The sequence below is a fragment of the Pseudorca crassidens genome, chromosome 18 (assembly GCF_039906515.1).
Source record: "Pseudorca crassidens isolate mPseCra1 chromosome 18, mPseCra1.hap1, whole genome shotgun sequence".
NCBI classification, from domain to species: domain Eukaryota; kingdom Metazoa; phylum Chordata; class Mammalia; order Artiodactyla; family Delphinidae; genus Pseudorca; species Pseudorca crassidens.
The window spans coordinates 62,679,874-62,698,788 of NC_090313.1; the positions used below are offsets into that span (position 1 = coordinate 62,679,874).

The 18,915-nt window shown below is 38.4% G+C and overlaps 1 protein-coding gene and 2 long non-coding RNA genes across 5 annotated transcripts in view; 1 reads left to right on the forward strand and 2 right to left on the reverse strand.

Annotated features, from left to right (window-relative positions):
• Positions 1-16,611, reverse strand: SPRYD7 (SPRY domain containing 7). Of its 2 annotated transcripts, XM_067712976.1 has the most exons (6): positions 16,424-16,579; positions 14,695-14,907; positions 11,187-11,303; positions 8,824-8,990; positions 4,195-4,297; positions 1-895 (listed from the first exon to the last, which is right to left on the reverse strand). In XM_067712976.1, exons 2-6 carry the CDS (start codon positions 14,708-14,710, stop codon positions 798-800), a joined length of 501 nt encoding a protein of 166 aa, XP_067569077.1. In that variant the 5' UTR covers positions 14,711-14,907; positions 16,424-16,579; the 3' UTR covers positions 1-797. The 2 variants fall into 2 exon arrangements, with proteins under 2 accessions (XP_067569077.1, XP_067569076.1); XM_067712975.1 differs by lacking the exon at positions 14,695-14,907 and having other exon boundaries at positions 16,424-16,611.
• The window catches only part of LOC137210914 (uncharacterized), a 27,918-nt gene continuing 24,877 nt past the window's right edge, over positions 15,875-18,915 (forward strand). For both annotated transcript variants that reach the window (XR_010936796.1, XR_010936797.1), the window contains exon 1: positions 15,875-16,156. This is a non-coding gene — a long non-coding RNA (uncharacterized lncRNA). The remainder of the gene's footprint in view (positions 16,157-18,915) is intronic.
• The window catches only part of LOC137210911 (uncharacterized), a 146,941-nt gene continuing 145,383 nt past the window's right edge, over positions 17,358-18,915 (reverse strand). Inside the window, exon 20 of the long non-coding RNA XR_010936789.1 lies at positions 17,358-18,742. This is a non-coding gene — a long non-coding RNA (uncharacterized lncRNA). The remainder of the gene's footprint in view (positions 18,743-18,915) is intronic.

Below are 18,915 nucleotides of genomic sequence, written 5' to 3' on the forward strand. Positions count from 1 at the left end.
TAGTCCTTAATTACTAATATTTTATTATTCCTTACAGAAAAATGCACATTTAAATAAAAGTCCTTAAAAGAATAATCTCATTTCCACTTAAGTTGAAAGCATGATACTATTCTAAATGTCTGCTGTGTAGGCTACATCACCAATCAACCAATACTTACTCAGGTATTGAAGTAACACAGCATGACGGTCTTCAACAAAATACTCTGACAGCTACTACAACACTTATCTCCTTTCACAAAGAAAATCAAAAGCAATGACATACAAACAAAATAAGCAATTTAAATTTTAAGAAAAGTGGTATATTTTATAGTAAATAAATCGCCAAAAATGAAGTTGCCAATAACATAAACTTGTCACTTTGTTATACTCTATATAAAAAAGACACTGAGACACAAAATTATTGGACTGCAGACTTAAAATAGTTAATGAGGTCTACACTTCAGAATGACAGAAACCTCCACCCAACTCTGTATCTCTATCAAAACAAATATTTTATGTTAAGATTCCCTTTTAAATATCTATATACGTATTTCCATTTAATACTGTTAATCAAACCCACAGTCATATTTATTTAAATAAGAATTAAATAAACTGCCCCAAATGCTGATTTCATTATCACAAAACCTAAGTATTTTAAATCACAACTTCAGGATGGTATATTGTATACTTTGGTTCCTTAGACACCATTAACGAGCATATTTTTAAGGATATATTGTCATCTGTAGGTCAGGTAAAGCTTTATTAAATGGTAAACACTTTTAACAGTGCAGAAATACAAGTTTCAAAAACAAATACATTCAGAAGATCTGCTGTTCAAATAATATCTTTTCAAAACCAGGTGGAGGAGTATGATAAAATTCACTGAACTGGCAATCCAAAATTGCACTGTCATCAACTAGAGATAGAAAAAAAAGAAAATAAATTAGAAGCAAACACCTTAATTTGAATGAATACATAAATTATAAACTGTTTTCATAATGCCATAACATTAATAGGCAGGAAGAATAAACGCATCTGCTATCCAGGTTACAAAACATGATCCTATTGGGTAAAAATAACCACAATGAAGAATAAAATCTATCAAGAACACTGAAAGGAAATACATCAAAATATTACTAATAATTATTTCTAGATGATGTAAATATCGGTAATGTGAGTTTTTCCTTCCTTACCTACCCGTATCTTCTCAATTTTACACATTAAGATAAATTACTTCTTAAAAAATATTTTATTAAAAAAATTATAGATTCACAAAGAGTAGCAAAAATAATACAGAAAGTCCTGTGTACCCTTCACTCAGCTTCCCCTAGTGGTAACATCTTACACAACTACAGTACAATATCCAAACCAGAAAACTAACACTGATACTAACACTGTTCATTAGACTACAGGCCTTATTTAGCTTCTACATATTTTTACCAGCATTTACTCAAGAGAAATGAATGCATATATCCACATAAAGCCTTGTACATGAATGTTCACAGCACCTTTATTTGTAATGGCCAAAAACTGGAAACAACTAAATATCCATTAACAGGTGAAGGGAAAAAACAACTGTGATATATCCACACAATGAACAATACTACTTGGTAATAAAAATCAATGAATTGTTGATACATGCTACAACATGGATAAATCTTAAAATAATTATGCTGAGTAAAAGAAGCCAGACAAAAAAAGAATACAAATTGTATGATTCTATTTATATAATACTCTAAAAATGCAAGATAATCTGTAGTGACAGAAAGCAGATAGTGGCTGCATGGGGTGGGTGGGGAGAGGTGAGTAGAAAGCATTAAAAGGGGGCAGGAGGAAACTTAGGGGTGATGAATATGTTCATTATCTTGACTATAGTGATGATATGGGTGTTCACTTTATAGCTACTTGTTAAACTGCACATATATGTTTAATACACATTAGTATTTTATACTTAATAATAAATGCAGAAAAAAAGTTAAGTACTGGATTTGACATTCATGAATCACTAGTGATTTTAACAAGGGTGGCTTCAGTGAAGTGGTGGTAAAGGCACCAACACCGGTTGAAGAACAGGTGAACGATACAATATAAACAGTGATGGAAGCTATTCTATAAGAAATGCAGCCATATAGAGAAGGGTAAACAGAGGACTGGTGAGGGTACGAGTTTAAGGGAGGGTATTTTGGAATGAGAATGATTCAGAATGTTCAACAGACATTGAAGAGAGAGGTTGATGACATGAGACAGAGATGAAATAATGACAGTAAAGTCCCAGAGTCGGGGAGTTTGAAATCTAGACCAGAGACTGAGTTTTCTGAACATGAAGGGCACCACTTCCTCTAAGATGGGATGGGAAGAAGGCAAGACTGGAGTAGATCCAGAAAAGCTTCAGGAGGATGGGGAGGAAAGCTGGAGTTTACCACTGATGGTCTGTTTCTCTATAAACTGGAAGGGGAGGTCAATCTATGGAGAATGAATAGGGAATTCAAGAACTACAATGAAAGTCTGGAATGTGCAGAGATGTAACAACACTTTTCTTTAGTGTTATGCAGTGTTGTCTCTCCATAGGTTGAACGCAAGAACTGACAAAATGAATGACTGGATGGATCTAGGATTAGGGATAGGATAGAAGACAAAGGGTAAGGGAATTTGAATTTTATTTTTATCTTTGATAGTATCTGGCTAAAATATTTGATTTAATTGGACTGATTTATCAATTTCAATTTATAAAATACATTACTATATATAATTTATTACCTTTAACTTTATTACATTAAAAATAATGCCAAATCAAAGAAACAGTTTAGAATAAAAATCTCATTTGCTATATTCATTTATAACTCAGTCATTCTACTGATATTTATTTCATTTCTCAGACTAAACTATTTTGAATATTAAGCTACATTCCCATGTATTTAAGTAAATACATTTCTTTTAGGCTTACCCAATATTGCAAATACACTAACCTATATCAAGCTTAAAAATACACCTTTACATGCAAAGACATGCAAAGATATAGAAGGCAAAAATCACTGAAAAGTAATAATTTAGGAAAAAAGAAGATAAATGAAAACCTTAAAATAAAGCACAGGCTATGACTTTTATTATCAAATTATTAAATATTTTTATTTGTTACTGTATATTTTTCTGCCATTCCGAACAAACACTGCTATTTTTCCAGTAAGTTACTACAAAAAAGTTAACAATTTGTTTTTATTATGGCTCAAATCCTTAGATTAATTGATTAAAGTAATTAAATGAGAAAATGTTTTTAAAGCAACTAAAACCACAGGCAGAAAAATCATATACCTGTTGATTTAAAGTTGATAACATAAAAAATGAAGAATAGAGTGATAAAGGCACAGTGCTTATGTATATTTTTTATAAAGAGAGACACCTTATTTTTTAGAGATACAAATAAAATAGTTAAGAATAAAATGGTATAATGTCTGGCATTTGCCTCAAAATACTACAAGGAGGGGGAGATGAAGAACAGGAGGACTGCAGGGAGGGGATGAAACGTGACTGGCTACTAGTTGATAATTGTTTGAAGTTGAGTGATGGGTACATGAAAGTTAATTATTCTATTCTCTTCTATACATGTTTGAAATATTCTGTAATAAAATTAAAGTAACTAACTGGTACAGAGTCATCTCTAAGTAACCCAATTCTTGGAGGGATACACTTGTACAGAAACTATAGTACTTACACATACATGGCTATCAAAAGCAAAACAATCAATATGAAACCATTCTAAGTCAATATTTCTCTCAGAAGAGTTTTAACATTTAGGTAATTTTATAAAGGTAACCAATGCTCAATCTACATGAAATTCCCATCCCTATTTCCAAAATATTCTTTACAATTACATTTCCTGGCCATCTAACCCTCTCTAACAAATGGCAGAAATATCTTTTTGTAAATTCCATAAAGCTTTTTGGAACTTTCTAGAATATAAGACTATATGATATAAAAGGGAATATGGTTATTGCATATTTAAGTATAATCATTGTATTTAGCAAGTTTACTTTTTAAATATATGGGGAATAAAAACTTTCCTTGGTCCTGTCAAGTGGGATTGTGATAACCTACTGAGTACACTACAGAGGTCCTTATTAACTTGTCCAGCCTTCCGAATGACAGTTATAAAGTTAATGAAAATGCTAAGCAAAAGTTAACATATATCTAATAATGTTTAGCAATATTTTAGCTTACCATAAACAACTGGATACACTGTCCCTCGTATACCTGATGCTGGACAATGCATGTTTTTTCCATTCAAATATACATTTAATTCTACATGGTCATATGTAATACCCTAGGAAGCAAAGTAAATATTAAAATGGGTAAAAATATACATGTTCCATAAAAACCTGAATAGCCAGAAAGCACTGATTGGGGAGCATGGAAACACAAAAAACTAAGCAAAAGGTCACAACAGCTTGTATTAAGGTTTACAATTAGGTAGAATTCACTTGAACTGAGCTAAAAAAAATTAGTGGTGATTATGTGGGGGGAAAAAGGTAAAATCCCGAGAGTCCACATTAAAGGTAAAACTAAATCTTAGTATTATATTCAGATAATCTGGATTTTATATTTTGAATATTAAGATGATATAAGTACTATATACTGTAAACAAAGAGACCTTTTAAACTCATATAGAAAACACTGCTCTTTATATACAGAATTTGATCTCAAGGGGGGAAAACAGTGAAGTTTTCACCATTAGGGATTATTATCTGTCACTGCTTTCAATTGTGATGAATTGTCTTTATACAACTTATTTCCAAAAAGAAATGATATATTTCTGTATCTCTTTACCTTGGCTTCAAATATGTCAAGTGTATTACCAAGGTAAAGTGGGTATTTACAACTGCATATAATTGGTAATTAGTGTCAAGTTGAAAAATAGAAAAACAACAGCTCAAAAGACTTTAAAAAGACAATAGAATAAAAATATATTACTTTGTACATTATTAATGGTACACAAATCACAATTAATAACAATTATTATTATTAATGCTGGAAAACAAATAATCTGTATTATGTACCAAACACTATTCTAGGCACTTCATATTTACTCATTTAATCCTCGTAAGATAGGTATTCTTATTATCCCCATTTTACAGATGAGGTAGCTAAAGCACAGAGAGGTCAAATAATTTACCTGAGTTTGCACAGTTAGGAAGTGGCAGAGCTGGGATTTAACCTCATGCAGTATGGCTTCGGAAAACTTATTCTTAATTGCCACGCAATTCAAAACTTCAAAACTTTTAAGAACTTTTATACTTTTAAAACTCTCTTTAAGACTTTGTACAATATTTACTAATTGATGACAAAAAGAGAGCTTTACTTTGAAGAATTAAGAATAGACAGTGGAGACCTTTCAAAAACCATCACAGACCAAGAAGCAACCACTTCAAGGATTTCTGACTGTGGATAAATTATATGAACCTACAAGCTTTTAAAGGTAGAAAAACATCTTACAGATGATGTAGTCTTAACTCCCTCACTTTCCAGTTAAGATAGCAAAGGCCCAGATGAGTCAATGTGTTAAGTGCTATAAAAGATTCTCAAATCTTAGCAAGGCCAGGGTTAGACTAAACAGAAAGATAAATGCTGCTTTTGTTTCACTTCAGTTTACGTACTTAAATAATAAAGCTAAGTGATGGCTAGGATTAGCTTTTTTAATGAAGTCGTCTGTTTTCATTTAGAAAACATGATTACAAAAATAAATAAAAAACATGATTCCATAAAAAGCAGTGTGTTACTCCCTTTACAGGATTACTGGGAATCTAGCAGTTCAGATCAGCAGGCTGTAGTCTGGGCACCCTTCCCCACCTGCTGGCAGCATCACCTACTGCAAGCAAGCAAATTTTCAACCCCTCCCTCCAGCACCAATACCCAGCACCCGAGAGAGAAGCGAGGAAGGATGTGAGAACCCCTGCCCTCCAGCAGCAGAGTTTAAGTTCAAGTATTTTCTAACTTAATCTGTCCTTTTTTTTTTTTTTTTGGCTGTGCCACGTGCATGAGGGATTTTAGTTCCCCGACCAGGGATCGAACCCATGGCCCCTGCAGTGGAAGTGCTGAGTCCTAACCACTGGACTGCCAGGGAATTCCCTTAATCTGTCCTTTTATATGCTCTAGAAACTAGGTTTGACTCTCTCATAATGATACCGAGAAATGTGATGTGTTCTAAGGATTTATCAATAATTATTTGCAGGTTTGGTGAAGCGACTCTGAAATTAGACTGCCTGAGATCACTCCAAATAAGAAGTTATTACTTAACTTCTAATCTGTAAAATGGTAATAATACCACCTATTTCACAGGGTCATTAAGAGGATTAAACAATTTAATCCCTGCCAGGCACTTAAAGCCATTCTGGCCCATAATAGATGCTAGAGAAGTGTTTGCTATTATTATTATTGTTACACAGAATGTTTATGAAACTTCTCTGAAATTAAACTGAAAACAGCAATTTTAAAATGTAATCTGCACTTTTCTAAACTATATATAAAAGGAAAAAATAAGCATAAGCTGTTTCAGGAATGCCTCCCTGGTGCTGTAGTAGGCCCTGTTGGTACTATTATTACTGTATAAATACAATCATTTGGTTAGATGTTGAAAGCTTGTTTTTCTTGATTCTCCTGAGAGAATGGTATATGACTGAAATTCTACACATGAGAATGTTTTTCCTGTCTTATAATTCATTCCTCTTTTCCTATGCTATTGTCAGTAATTTAGTGAAATTTGTTCTCAAATGTTTAAACTAGGAAGATAAAGTTAATAGAGTAGGATAATGTTTTACTTTTCAGGATTCTGCTTATATTTCATCTTTTTGAGTCCTCCTTTTATCAGAATGGGCATAAAAACTCAAAGTCTAATTTATTTATTTATTTTAATTTTTGGCTGCATTGGGTCTTCATTGTTCTGTGTGGGCTTTCTCTAGTTGTGGCGAGCGGGGGCTACTCTTCGTTGCAGTGTGTGGGCTTCTCACTGCAGTGGCTTCTCTTGTTGTGGAGCATGGGCTCTAGGCGCACAGGCTTCAGTAGCTGCAGCACGTGAGCTCAGCAGTTGTGGCTCACGGGCTCTAGAGAGCAGGCTCAGTAGTTGTGGTGCACGGGCTCGGTTGCTCTGCAGCATGCCGGATCTTCCGGGACCAGGGATCGAACCCGTGTCCCCTGCATTGGCAGACGGATTCTTAACCACTGCGCCATCAGGGAAGTCCCTCAAAGTCTAATTTAATAATGCTGACAGACTAAAAATGACATTCTTAAATCTGTCAATTTGAGGTATCAGTCACCTCAGGGAATGAGACAGGAAGGCAAGAATAACATACAGTAGAAGTTCAGTATATCAACAAAGAAAAACATTTGTTACTGATTAACCTATCTTATGTTTGAATTTCATTTTTTAGTATAAACAGGTTGACGGCACCAACCTGACTTCAAGATTCTCTTCCACGAAATAACCATTTGAATAAGGGTGTTCTACATTATGGGTATCTGGCAATGACCTACAAACACAGAACCAACTATTCGAAAGGAAAAGCAGATTTTAAAAATGGTTTATGCCTTTAGTTTCCTTTAGTTCATTTAGGAAAAACATACTTTCAATAATTTACCTATTTGAAGACTCTTCTTCACTTTTTTTTTTTTTTTTTTTTGCGGTACGCGGGCCTCTCACTGTTGTGGCCCCTCCCGATGCGGAGCACAGGCTCCAGACACTCAGGCTCAGCAGTCATGGCTCACGGGCCCAGCTGCTCCGCGGCATGTGGGATCTTCCCGGACCGGGGTACGAACCCGTGTCCCCTGCATCGGCAGGCGGACTCTCAACCACTGTGCCACCAGGGAAGCCCCACATTTTTTAAATTGCATAAAAGATCAGACCATAATTAAAAATCATTTCCACATCTTCCTTCACTCTTTTCAAAATATTGTATACTTCTTTAATTCAATAACCTGGATTTACCTTGTCTGTTTTATCTTATTATTAGAAACTCTCTCTAATTGTTTACAGATTCCTTTCAACTTGGTATGAGAGCCAGGAACCGAAGTCTCTGCATAAGGAGACCCAAGAACTCTGTTCTCAGTCAATAGCTAATGGCCTGAACTCAGTGTATAAGGTTCTTGGACAACACTGTTTGAGAGGAAGTATCTGGAAAAAGGCAGAAAGGGATCTCTGGATTACATTTTCAATAGGGTGGCTTTGGTAGAGACTTAAATATATCTAGTTGGGAATAAAATCAGAGAAGTCAATAATATGTAACTCCTTCTATCCCCTGCTTTCCAAAAAAAGTTTTCTACAATCAAGCCTTAGAATATTGAGTCAGTTTTTTGAAGAGTTCTGAAAGTGAAGGAAGTTTAGTAAGGTTATGTTTAACGAGGACCAATGCTCCTGATAAAATGCTGTACTTCTTTAACAGAAGTTCATAACAAATTAAGCAATAAATGTCAAATTTTTCTCTAAGAGATCTCCAGCTGCAAAAATACCTAATATTTTCTAATATAAGGGTTAGCAAACTTTTAAAATTGTGGGCCAAGATTTCTTTTATGTGAGAGAAGCAGGAAATGATCAGCAGCCAACCTGTCATCAGCTCTCCCTTAAATGGAAATAAGGGTTCACGCTTATTTTCCTGGCCAGTGGCAGCTCTAGAAAGAAGGCAGTTAGGTAAGGCAGCAGCATCGACATCAAGTGCTCTCTTTGGAAAATGTACTACCTCATTAGATCCAATTCTGGTGCTTTGGAATTCAAACCACAAACTCAGAGGCAAAAGTAGAAATACTAAAAGCAGTTCAAGTTTAATAATTTACAGTGGAAAACAACTCCACAAGAAAACTCACCACCACGTCTCCCTCCTGTGGAAGGCTGTTTGCTGGCAGCCTATTTTTCTCCTCATTGTTGTGATATAGGGCTCCATCATTTCTCATCACCAGACTATGCACATCTCGGCCAAGAGGGATCTGATTCAAGTTAACTTTCTGAGTTGCAACACCAATACCCCAGATTCCTAAAAATATAATAATTTAAATGCTCCCCAAATCTGCAGTATACAAATATGAAAGGAGTTGTTTTTAAAGAAAGTGGCATATTATCACTAAACTATTTTTTTGTTAATGTTTAAAAAATTCTTTTAAAAGTAGTTTGCAAACTATACCATGTTCTCCTGCAGATGTAGTACAGCCTGGGAGATAAGCGAGTGGGCCCTGGAGTTGTACTACCTAGGTTTAAATTCTGACTTTGCTATGTCATCTTGGGCAAGTTACTTAACCTCCCCCTGCTTCCTCACCTGTGTACTATGGATTCTAACAGTACTATCCTCTTAAAGTTATCAGAAGATACAGCAAGATCATCCAAGTGAAGCACTTGCAACAGTGTAAGTATTAAAAAAAAATGGGTAAGTAAAGCACAGAGGAAGTATTTTTAAAAGATACTAACTATTGTCATTATTATTATTATTATTCTCTAAAAATATTATTAAAAAGCTACACAATGAATATAAATGGCCTGGGGTTCTATTTCAAGCACCACGTCTGAGAAGCAGGAATTTATTGTCTTTACTTTTTGCATCTATAATATGTGACAAATAATATATGACCTGGTCAGTATCATGGAGAGGAGAAAAATAATGATAAAGTGTAAAATCATTTTCTTATCCAATACCTTAAGTTCATGAGTTTAAAACCTTTTGGTCTAAATTGACTTTTAAAGCAAGCAGCTCTCTTCTTAATCTAACAGAATACCTACAACTCCCGGTTACATCTCAAAGGGTTTCCTTCTCAGTTTTTATCAAAATCAGTTAGGAGAAATTCTATAGATCAAAGAATGTTTGAAGACCATGTTGTCAATCAATCAGTTTTCCTGGATTGAGTGAGACCATCAGAAAGCTGCATTTCTGGACTTCACTGTCTTGGCCTCCTAAATAATTTGATTATATAATTTATCCTCCAAGGCGGGACAAGAGTGACAGCAAGTGATAATACTAATTTCATGGGACAACAGTTCTAGACAGGGTTACAGAGTCCCCTTACTGCTAAAGAACTGTGCACACTGTGATACACTTGGGCACAACTGCCTGAAGCTTTCATTGAGGGAACAATGCTACAAACTCCAATAATGCACTTATTCTAGAGATATTATTGAGGATAGCACCCTTTATAGAAAATCCACATAAAAATTTGTATTACATTTCAGGCTCAAGGAACTATCTGCTTCTCTTGAGAAAAGGTATGTTATACTTGAGAAGATTACAGTAACCAGAGACATTATGCAGCCAGTGAGTTAACTTACAAAAGAATGGAATGGAGGACAGATTCAAATTTATTTCACACACTTAAGAAAAATCAGTATTTAAAATGAATTTAAAAAACAAGCCCCAGAGGAATATTTTATGTCATTCAAGTAAGAGTAAGAACAGAATTAATTTTCTCCACTCTAGATTTCCAATTCTGTACGTATATTACTCATGCCATGTTTCACTAGACATTTCTTTATAATAAAGCCTTAAAAAAATTTCCCCATATTCAACACTGCCACAAGTTAACTAATTAATAACTATCATAATACTCATGTAGAATTGCTATACAACTAAAGAAACTTCAGAATTAAAAAAAATTTTTTTTTAATTTTTAATTGAAGTATAGTTGATTTACAATATTGTGTTAGTTTCAGGTGTACAGATTCATAAATTTTTAAAGAGACTTTAGACTTCTATCAGAATTCTAAATCTGCCAATTGCTTCAGAAGACACTGAATCAGGGAATCTTAACAAGAGTTAAGAGAAAACCTCAGGATCATAAGTTTAATTTTATCCTAAGATAAAACAGCAAGAGTCTACACCTTATATGCTTGACCAAATGAAATGGTTCATCTAGCTGCCACTAATAATTAACCATATTAATAATAATGCTTGTGCCTTAAACTGAACCAGTATGTTGTGTCTTTTAAACACTTTCATATATATAGCTCATGTGAGGCAGGAAGGGCAGCTCCTGTAATCCATTTTATAGATGAGAAAACTGAACCTAATATAACGAAATTGACTAATTAAACCAGGATCACACAATAAGATGTGGAAGAAAATGGTCTTCTAAGTAAGCGTTTGGTGTTTTTTTAATTACCTCATTAATCTTTTTCATATATTGAAAATTACTCCTCATATTTTGAATAATTAGGACTTTTAATAGTCAAGTACCATTATACCAACCTGTGGACTGGATTTTGAATTCAAAGTAGCTTTTGTTTTGATGTAAAGGTGCACTGGCTAAACAACCTCCTGTTCCACATATTCTTCTTCCATTTTTTACAATGACAACATCCGTTCCTAAACAAAAGAATATAGACACTGTGTAAAGTTTTACATTCTCTTAACCAACAATCAAGGTTAATTTGTTTCACTTTTAACTCTTGGTCTCCAAAAAATAGGGAGACTATATATACTTTGAAATATAAAAATACTGATAAATTATTTAAAATATTTAATTTACTTTTTTCCTGGGAGAACATTAATATTAATTTGTGGCTAGAAATCTTGTTTAATTAGGCAGTTTCAAATAATAATTCTGAATTATACTGAATATTTGAAACACTTTTAAGGTAGAAGTAGACTTTTTTTTTTTTGGCTGCACCACGTGTCTTGCGGGATCTCAGTTCCCCGAACCCCGGACCACGGCATTGAAAGCCCAGAATCCTAACCACTAGGCCACCAGGGAACTCCCAGAAGCAGACTTTCTTAAATTTTAGCCAATGAATCAATTTGATGATTTCATAAATATCTTGATTTAAATAAAAACATAAACACTTGAAAGAAACTGGCAAATTAGTACCATTTTCAGTTCAATCTAAACAAATCAATCTGCTAAAAACTGACTGAATGTCTACTAGGTACAAGGTCCTATGCTAGTGCTTTGGTCAAGTAAGAACTGAAGATGAATGGAACACAGAAAGGAACATACATCTATGTTCTTGAAACAGCTGACACGGGGCTTCCCTGGTGGCGCAGTGGTTGAGAATCTGCCTGGCAATGCAGGGGACACGGGTTCGATCCCTGGTCCGGGAAGATCCCACATGCCGCGGAGCAACTAAGCCTGTGCACCACAACTACAGAGCGTGCACTCTAGAGCCCAAAGCCACAACTACTGAAGCCCACGCACCAAGAATCCATGCTCCGCAACAAGAGAAGCCACCACAATGAGAAACCCGCACACCGCAACGAAGAGCAGCCCCCGCTCACTGCAACTAGAGAAAGCCCGCACACAGCAACGAAGTCCCAACTGAGCCAAAAGAGAAAAAAAAAAATGGGGCTTCCCTGGTGGCGCAGTGGTTAAGAACCCGCCTGCCAATACACGGGACACGGGTTTGAGCCCTGGTCCGGGAAGATCCCACATGCCGCGGAGGGGCTAAGCCCATGAGCCACAACTACTGAGCCTGCGCTCTAGAATCCGCGAGGCACAGCTACTGAGCCTGCGTGCCTAGAGCCCGTGCTCCACAACAAGAGAAGCCACTGCAATGAGAAGCCCGCGCACCACAACGAAGAGTAGCCCCCGTTCGCCACAACTAAAGAAAGCCCGGGCCCAGCAATGAAGACCCAACGCAGCCAAAAATAAATTAAAAAAAAAAAAAAAGAAATTGCTGTCATGGAAAAATGCTAATTTTAGGATTTTAAAAATGTTTGTAAGATAGCTGCTGTCAATCATATTGCAAATATGTAAACAAGATTTCAACATCATTAAATGCATTGTATTTTCATGGAAAATTTTAGTTCAAGTAACATTTGATAGATGAGAGTGAGAAAAAGTCTCTTCATAATGTGACTCCAATACCAATTCTCTTCCAAATATTGATTTAGGAAAGCTTATCAGAGAACATGAAGAAAGTTAACAAAATTCTAATACGTAAGAAATATCCCGTAACATCGAGGCATGTGATTCCCAAGATCCGTAACCAGTATGACTTTTCTGGTAGTAAGTGTACAAGCCAAGCAGATCTGGCTGTGAGAACTGTAGGGAACTCCTCCAGAGGGGGTTAAATAAAACTAGAACATAGTAACAAAAAGTATTAACAGGGAGGCAGGTCTCTCATTAACTCACTGTTGAATTCATACTTAAAAAATTATTTGGGACAAATACATAAGAGAAATACCAAATTTTCAGATTTTATCACAATTCTAAACTGGTTGATTTAAGAAGGACACTCTCTTATTTAAGGTAAAACTAAGATCCTATTATATGATTATTAAAAATTTATTAGCATCCTTTTTTTTTTCTAATTACAAATGTTAAACCGCAGATTCTGGGAAAGTGTCTTTATACATAATTTACATCTGGCTGCCCCATATACCTCAGCAGTTTCAACTGGAGAACATCCAGGGCCCAGCTCCTCCTTGATGGCAAAGACCATGGAGTCCTTGGCATCCAGCAGACGCTCGACAAATAACTGATACAGAATTGAATGAATATGCTCTGCTAAGTACTGTGAAGTGGACATGTAGTATCTGTTTTCCCTTTCCCAACAGACTTTGCTCTGGAGATCAAAACAGTTCCAAGGAAGCTGACTCAATCTCTGGTTTCAGGGGTACAGCTTTGACCTAGGTTAAGTTAATCAGTGCATTCCACATTTCCTGGCCACACTGACTGAGTGAAAAACGGTTATATGACCTAAGCCACTACCATCAGAGATAGTCTCAGGACTTTTGCAGAGAGAATGAAGGGATAAAGATTCTCTCATTCTTGCTGGATCTGAATGAGGAAGCCTACAGCCCGGGGAGAGGCTGCAAGTTATCATGGATGCCAGCCTTCAGGAACAAGCAGCAGAAGACAGAGGAAAGAGATGAAAAGAAGCTCAGTCCTTAGCAGCACTGAGTCTTCCTGAAGATAGTGCTGCTTTTGTACTTTTTAAATTTACATGAACCAATAAATTTCCTTCATTGTTTCAACTGTTTTGAGTTGCAGGTTTTACAGCTTGTAACTGAAAGCATCCTAAGTGAAAAACATTTCAAAGAACTACGCAAATAAATGTTTTTTTTTTTCATACCCAGCAATACTTTTTGGTTCTCGTACATATCTGAGTTGGAACCACAGAACCAACTCTGAATATGCTATTATTCTCTTACTTCAATCTCATTTCTTATCTCCAAGGCATTCTGCTAGGTACTGAGATGTTTTATACAGAAAGATGGATATATTCACAGAACATTTTAGAGTGTTTGTGAATCACTGGAGAATTATCTTAAGCTTATTCCATTTCTCTTTTTTAAGTACAAAGATATCCTACACTTGGATCTATGTGATTTGTACAGTTTCATTAATTATCAAGATTGCTTAGAAAGCCAAGGCAAATTTGAGTATAGCCAGAACACATATAAACATAGCCAAAGTGTATTTTTTAAAAAACATTAGACATTTCCAAATGAACGGCATCCCTTTCAAAGTAGCTACCTTGGAAGACATTTATTTCTAAAAAGTCAATTCACAATTAAATATGGAGGTTGTGGCAAAAATGAGGATATTTATAAAAACTGCTCCACAGAAAATCCCAAGAGGAATTCCAAATCGTTTTAAGTGATGCAGCATCACCAAAGTAAGTGACAACTTTGAAAGAGACAACATTCATTTGCATATGACGTGTATAGACTATTTTCTTAACAAAAAACGGCAATCACATTCTTTAGGTGACCTAATACAGCCTTTCACATATCCAAATACATGCATACTCACTCAGTGTGCTTCTCATATTTCAACTTAAGATCAACTGATGCTTGAAACCTGTTCCTAACTTGATGAGCCTCTCCTCTTATATTATTTGCTTTCTAAAATCATGCTTCTTCTGTGATTGAAGAATTTGAATTTACTGGAAGACAGGTTAAGAAAAGTTTCCACGCAGATGGTAATGGGGGATGACATTACTCTACTGAAAGATGCTGGGCAGCTCTGGAAAAAGGAGAACATAGTGGAATGAGTACAAGTGACCGGTTCTTCGTGGAAGAAGAGACTAGAGAAAAGGAATACTTTAAAGAGCAGATTGTAGTAATTCAGGAGTTTGGCAGTAGAGATAGAAAGAGCTAAAGCTGACCATATGCTCCAGGATCTACGCGTGGTTTTCCTTTACTGTGTTCCTAGCATCTAAAACAATGCCTACCGTATAACATCAGCCAATAAATATCAGTTGGGTGAACGAATAAATGAAATGGAAACATTTTCTGAGGGAAATTATAGAATTTGAACAACTGTCTATAAATGATGATGAATAAGAAATAAAGAGATATACATACATATATATTTATGTATCAGGGGTCTATATTATACTTGGGATATCTAAGAATTAAAATACCCACATACAAAGTGGTAAACAATTATCACATCTGTGATTTAGTACATGCTACAGACATATAATGAGCAGAGTATTTCCAGAATTATAGAGAATCTGGGCGGGAGAGGGTTTTGCTATAAATATTAAGAATTCCCTTTGTTATTTCAATGCACTGTCCTTTAGCCAAAGAGAGATGTGGGGAAAACTGAAAGTGCAGATGTATACTTTGAAGAGAATAATCCGCAAAAAAAACAGTACTCTGAAGTAATTATAGTGGGAAATCTCTCCTTCTAGAACCATATTCCAGAAGCATGGAACTACATGGGACAAGTCTAAGAACAGAAATAATAAGGTGGTAAAAGAGGCTACAGAGGGGAGGAGAAGAACGTTAGGAGAGAAGCTGTAAGCTCATTTGACAGTGGAAGGAAAAAACACAGATGCGAAGAAGCAAAGCGCTGTTTTATTTCTGCAATAGCCTGACCTGCTGGGAAGAGGCCGGTCAGGAGAAATTACAACACCTCTAAGCGTGACTAACAGGGGTCGGACAGTGGGAGGTTTTCGTTGAAATGACAGGTTCTGACCTGAGCGGTGGCTTCAGGCTTCTGCACCTTGCCTTGTTTTGACTTTAGGAGATGAGAGGAAAATCATTTCCAATAAAACAACCGATAAATGATGGGCTAAGAGAAAGCTGTCAGGGCAGAGGAAGGAGCCGAGGACAGCTGAAGCTTTCCGAAAATGTGTGGGACTGGACTGGAGCTAGGCAGTGGAGCATTGTAGGAGGAGAACAGAGTCCTCCCCACTCCCCTCGAAGGTGACGTCTTACACGAGTCCCAGGAGGCGGCAGCCGGGAGGACACTGCTGTGGAAACGGGTAGGTCCACACACCCATCTTCCCAAGACAGGAGCTGACAGGGCTGCGCAGCTCTGAACGCAGAGCCGGGCCGAGGTGGGGTCGGCCGGAGTCTGGAGGAGACCCGCGAGGCCAAACCGGGTCCAGGGCAGCGTCACAGGGTGAGGGACAGGGCGCGGAGCCCGGCGGGGCCCGGCAGCGTGCGGTCCTCGTAACTCCAGGCTGACCCCGACCAGCCGCGCCCGACCCGGGGTGGGCCGCTGGGTCTGGGGAAGGGAGAGCCCTTACCCATGTGCTGCGTGTCCAGCTGCACGGCCGGCATCTCCTTCAGAGGGATGTGGCCCGTACCGCCATCTCTGCAGCACCGCAGGCAGCAGAACACCGAGGCGGCCATATCTCAGGGACCTCCGACGCCGCCGCCACTGCCTACCGCGCCTAGACCGCGGCGACACCCCCCACCCCCACCCCTCTGCTCCGCCTCCCGCCCCCTCCCGAGCGCCGGAGGGCGTCTGGGTGGAGCGCGGAGGCCGGTACGGCGACGCCGCAGGCCGGGAGGGCGCAGCGCAGGCTGAGGCGAAGCCAGCTAGGGCGGAAGATACGGAGGACCGGCTGGAGGGGCGGGGCCGAGCCGGGGGGCGGGGCTAGTGGCGAGGCGAGGCGGAGCGCGTGCCGGACGGGCGGGGGACGGCGTGCGCCTGCGCGCAGGAGACTTTTCCTTTCGGGCCGCCCAGTCTGTGTGCCGATATTGACGGCCGCGCGAGCTTGTCTGGTCTCTACAGAAGCGCAGGGGTCTTCGGGTGCTGTATTCTTAAAACTGTGTCCCCCACTTCGACGTTATCTTTAGGGATGACTTGACAGAGGCAAATCTGGCTGGGGGAGTGGGAGCTGATTTAGAAGAGCCCCACGGTTTCCCCCGCGCGTCCCGGAGTGAGAGAAATTTGCCTCCTGGGAGAGCCTCCGCCACACACCCCCATCACGCCCCCCCTACCGTGGCGGGTTTCTGAAGAGTTTTCTCAAGTCCTAAACAGACGCACAGGGCCCGGAAGTAATGGCTGTTAGTGACTGCACCGTGGATATGCACCCGGCGCTCTAAATTGTCGGTCCTGCTGCATTTTAGGTGCAGAGATGGGCGTTCCGTGACCTTTGGTGCCGCGCGGCCGCGAGAGCCCAGGAAGCCACCCCGGGAGGGGACCTCTGGGGCGGGAGGGCGATTCTTGACCGGCGTCTAATAGGCTCACCCTGTTCGTGGACAGAGGATTCGGATTCTCATGAGTGTGATGGGAACTCGGAGGGCAGTGGGAAGGCTGCGGGGCCTCCAAGGGAAGTACTCAGTTCCTACCGCGTGTTCTTTCTTGCGTCCACGTAGGATCCTCCCGTGGCGAGCGCCTGTCATCTCCGTGCTTACTTAGATCATCCGCCCCTGATCCATTTTTGCATCTTATGATATCATGTGGCGTCTGGAGATGGTCTGGGACAACCTCTAGAATTAACCTGGCTCAAACCTCTGTTCCCAAATAAGGTTTCCATCCTGAAGTCTTCCCCAGGGTTCAAGTCTTGTGAAACTGGATGCGAAATGCCCCCTTAGTATGTAATGGGTTCCTCTACACAACTTTTTAGTGACCTGAGTACAAATATCCTTTATGGAGAATTTTTCTCCTCAGAATAGGAGAATTTTTTCTGGGTCCTGGGTCTCTGATGTTTATACAAATGGTGTTTTCATTACAATACTTATGAAAACCTCCAAGTTTTGTACTTTGAGATTTAGTTATCATAGGATTGGTAACCAAGGTGATTACTGAACCCCTCACTGCCTATAAAGTACTTTCTTGGTAATCACTTTACACATGAAATTTTATTTTACTGAAAACCTTGACCAATATTCTGAGAAGTGTTAACGTTCTCGTTTTTTCCATTGGGAAGGAGTGGGGAGTTGAATAGAATGCTGCAGAAACAAAAATTTTCTGCCTGTGTGTGAGGTAGGCACTCTTTCACATCTGTATCTAATTGAATTCTTGAAAGGTTTGAGAGTGAATATTGTCTCTACTTACAGATGAAGAAATAGGCTTGGAGGGATTAAATAATTTGTGTAGCCTCAGATGACTAGCAAATAAACAAGGTAGGATTCAAAACCCATCAGTCTGACTCCTAAGCCTGTATTTGCTCCACCAGATCATGCTGCCTCAAACTCTGAAGTTCTAACTCTTGCAATTAATGCTACAATCCTCTTAAATGTGCTCTCAGTTCAAAATGCAGATGTGCGCTTTATTTTTGTATGTTTCATTAATCTCTAAACTGGCCATAAACTTCCATAACTCATGTGTTTAGACAATAAAAATCAGTTGTTATAAGGTAAAATATTCAGAAATATTATTAAAAGTAGTTAGTACATGTATTAAATATATAATAAACATTCAGGCCATTCAAGTTAGTCACATCTTCAATGAAAAGCCAGAGTCTTGGGCTTCCCTGGTGGCGCAGTGGTTGAGAGTCCGCCTGCCAATTCAGGAGACACGGGTTCGTGCCCCAGTCTGGGAGGATCCCACATGCCGCGGAGCGGCTGGGCCTGTGAGCCATGGCCGCTGAGCCTGCACGTCCGGAGCCTATGCTCTGCAACGGGAGAGGCCACAACAGTGAGAGGCCCGCGTACCGCAAAAAAAAAAAAAAAAAAAAGAAAGAAAGAAAAAAGCCAGAGTCTTAGATGGCTGTGAGTTGGCCATTACTGTAGAGACAAAATTGCCCTAGTCTTTCCTGTCTAGAAAAGTAATTTGCTGGGGCACTGC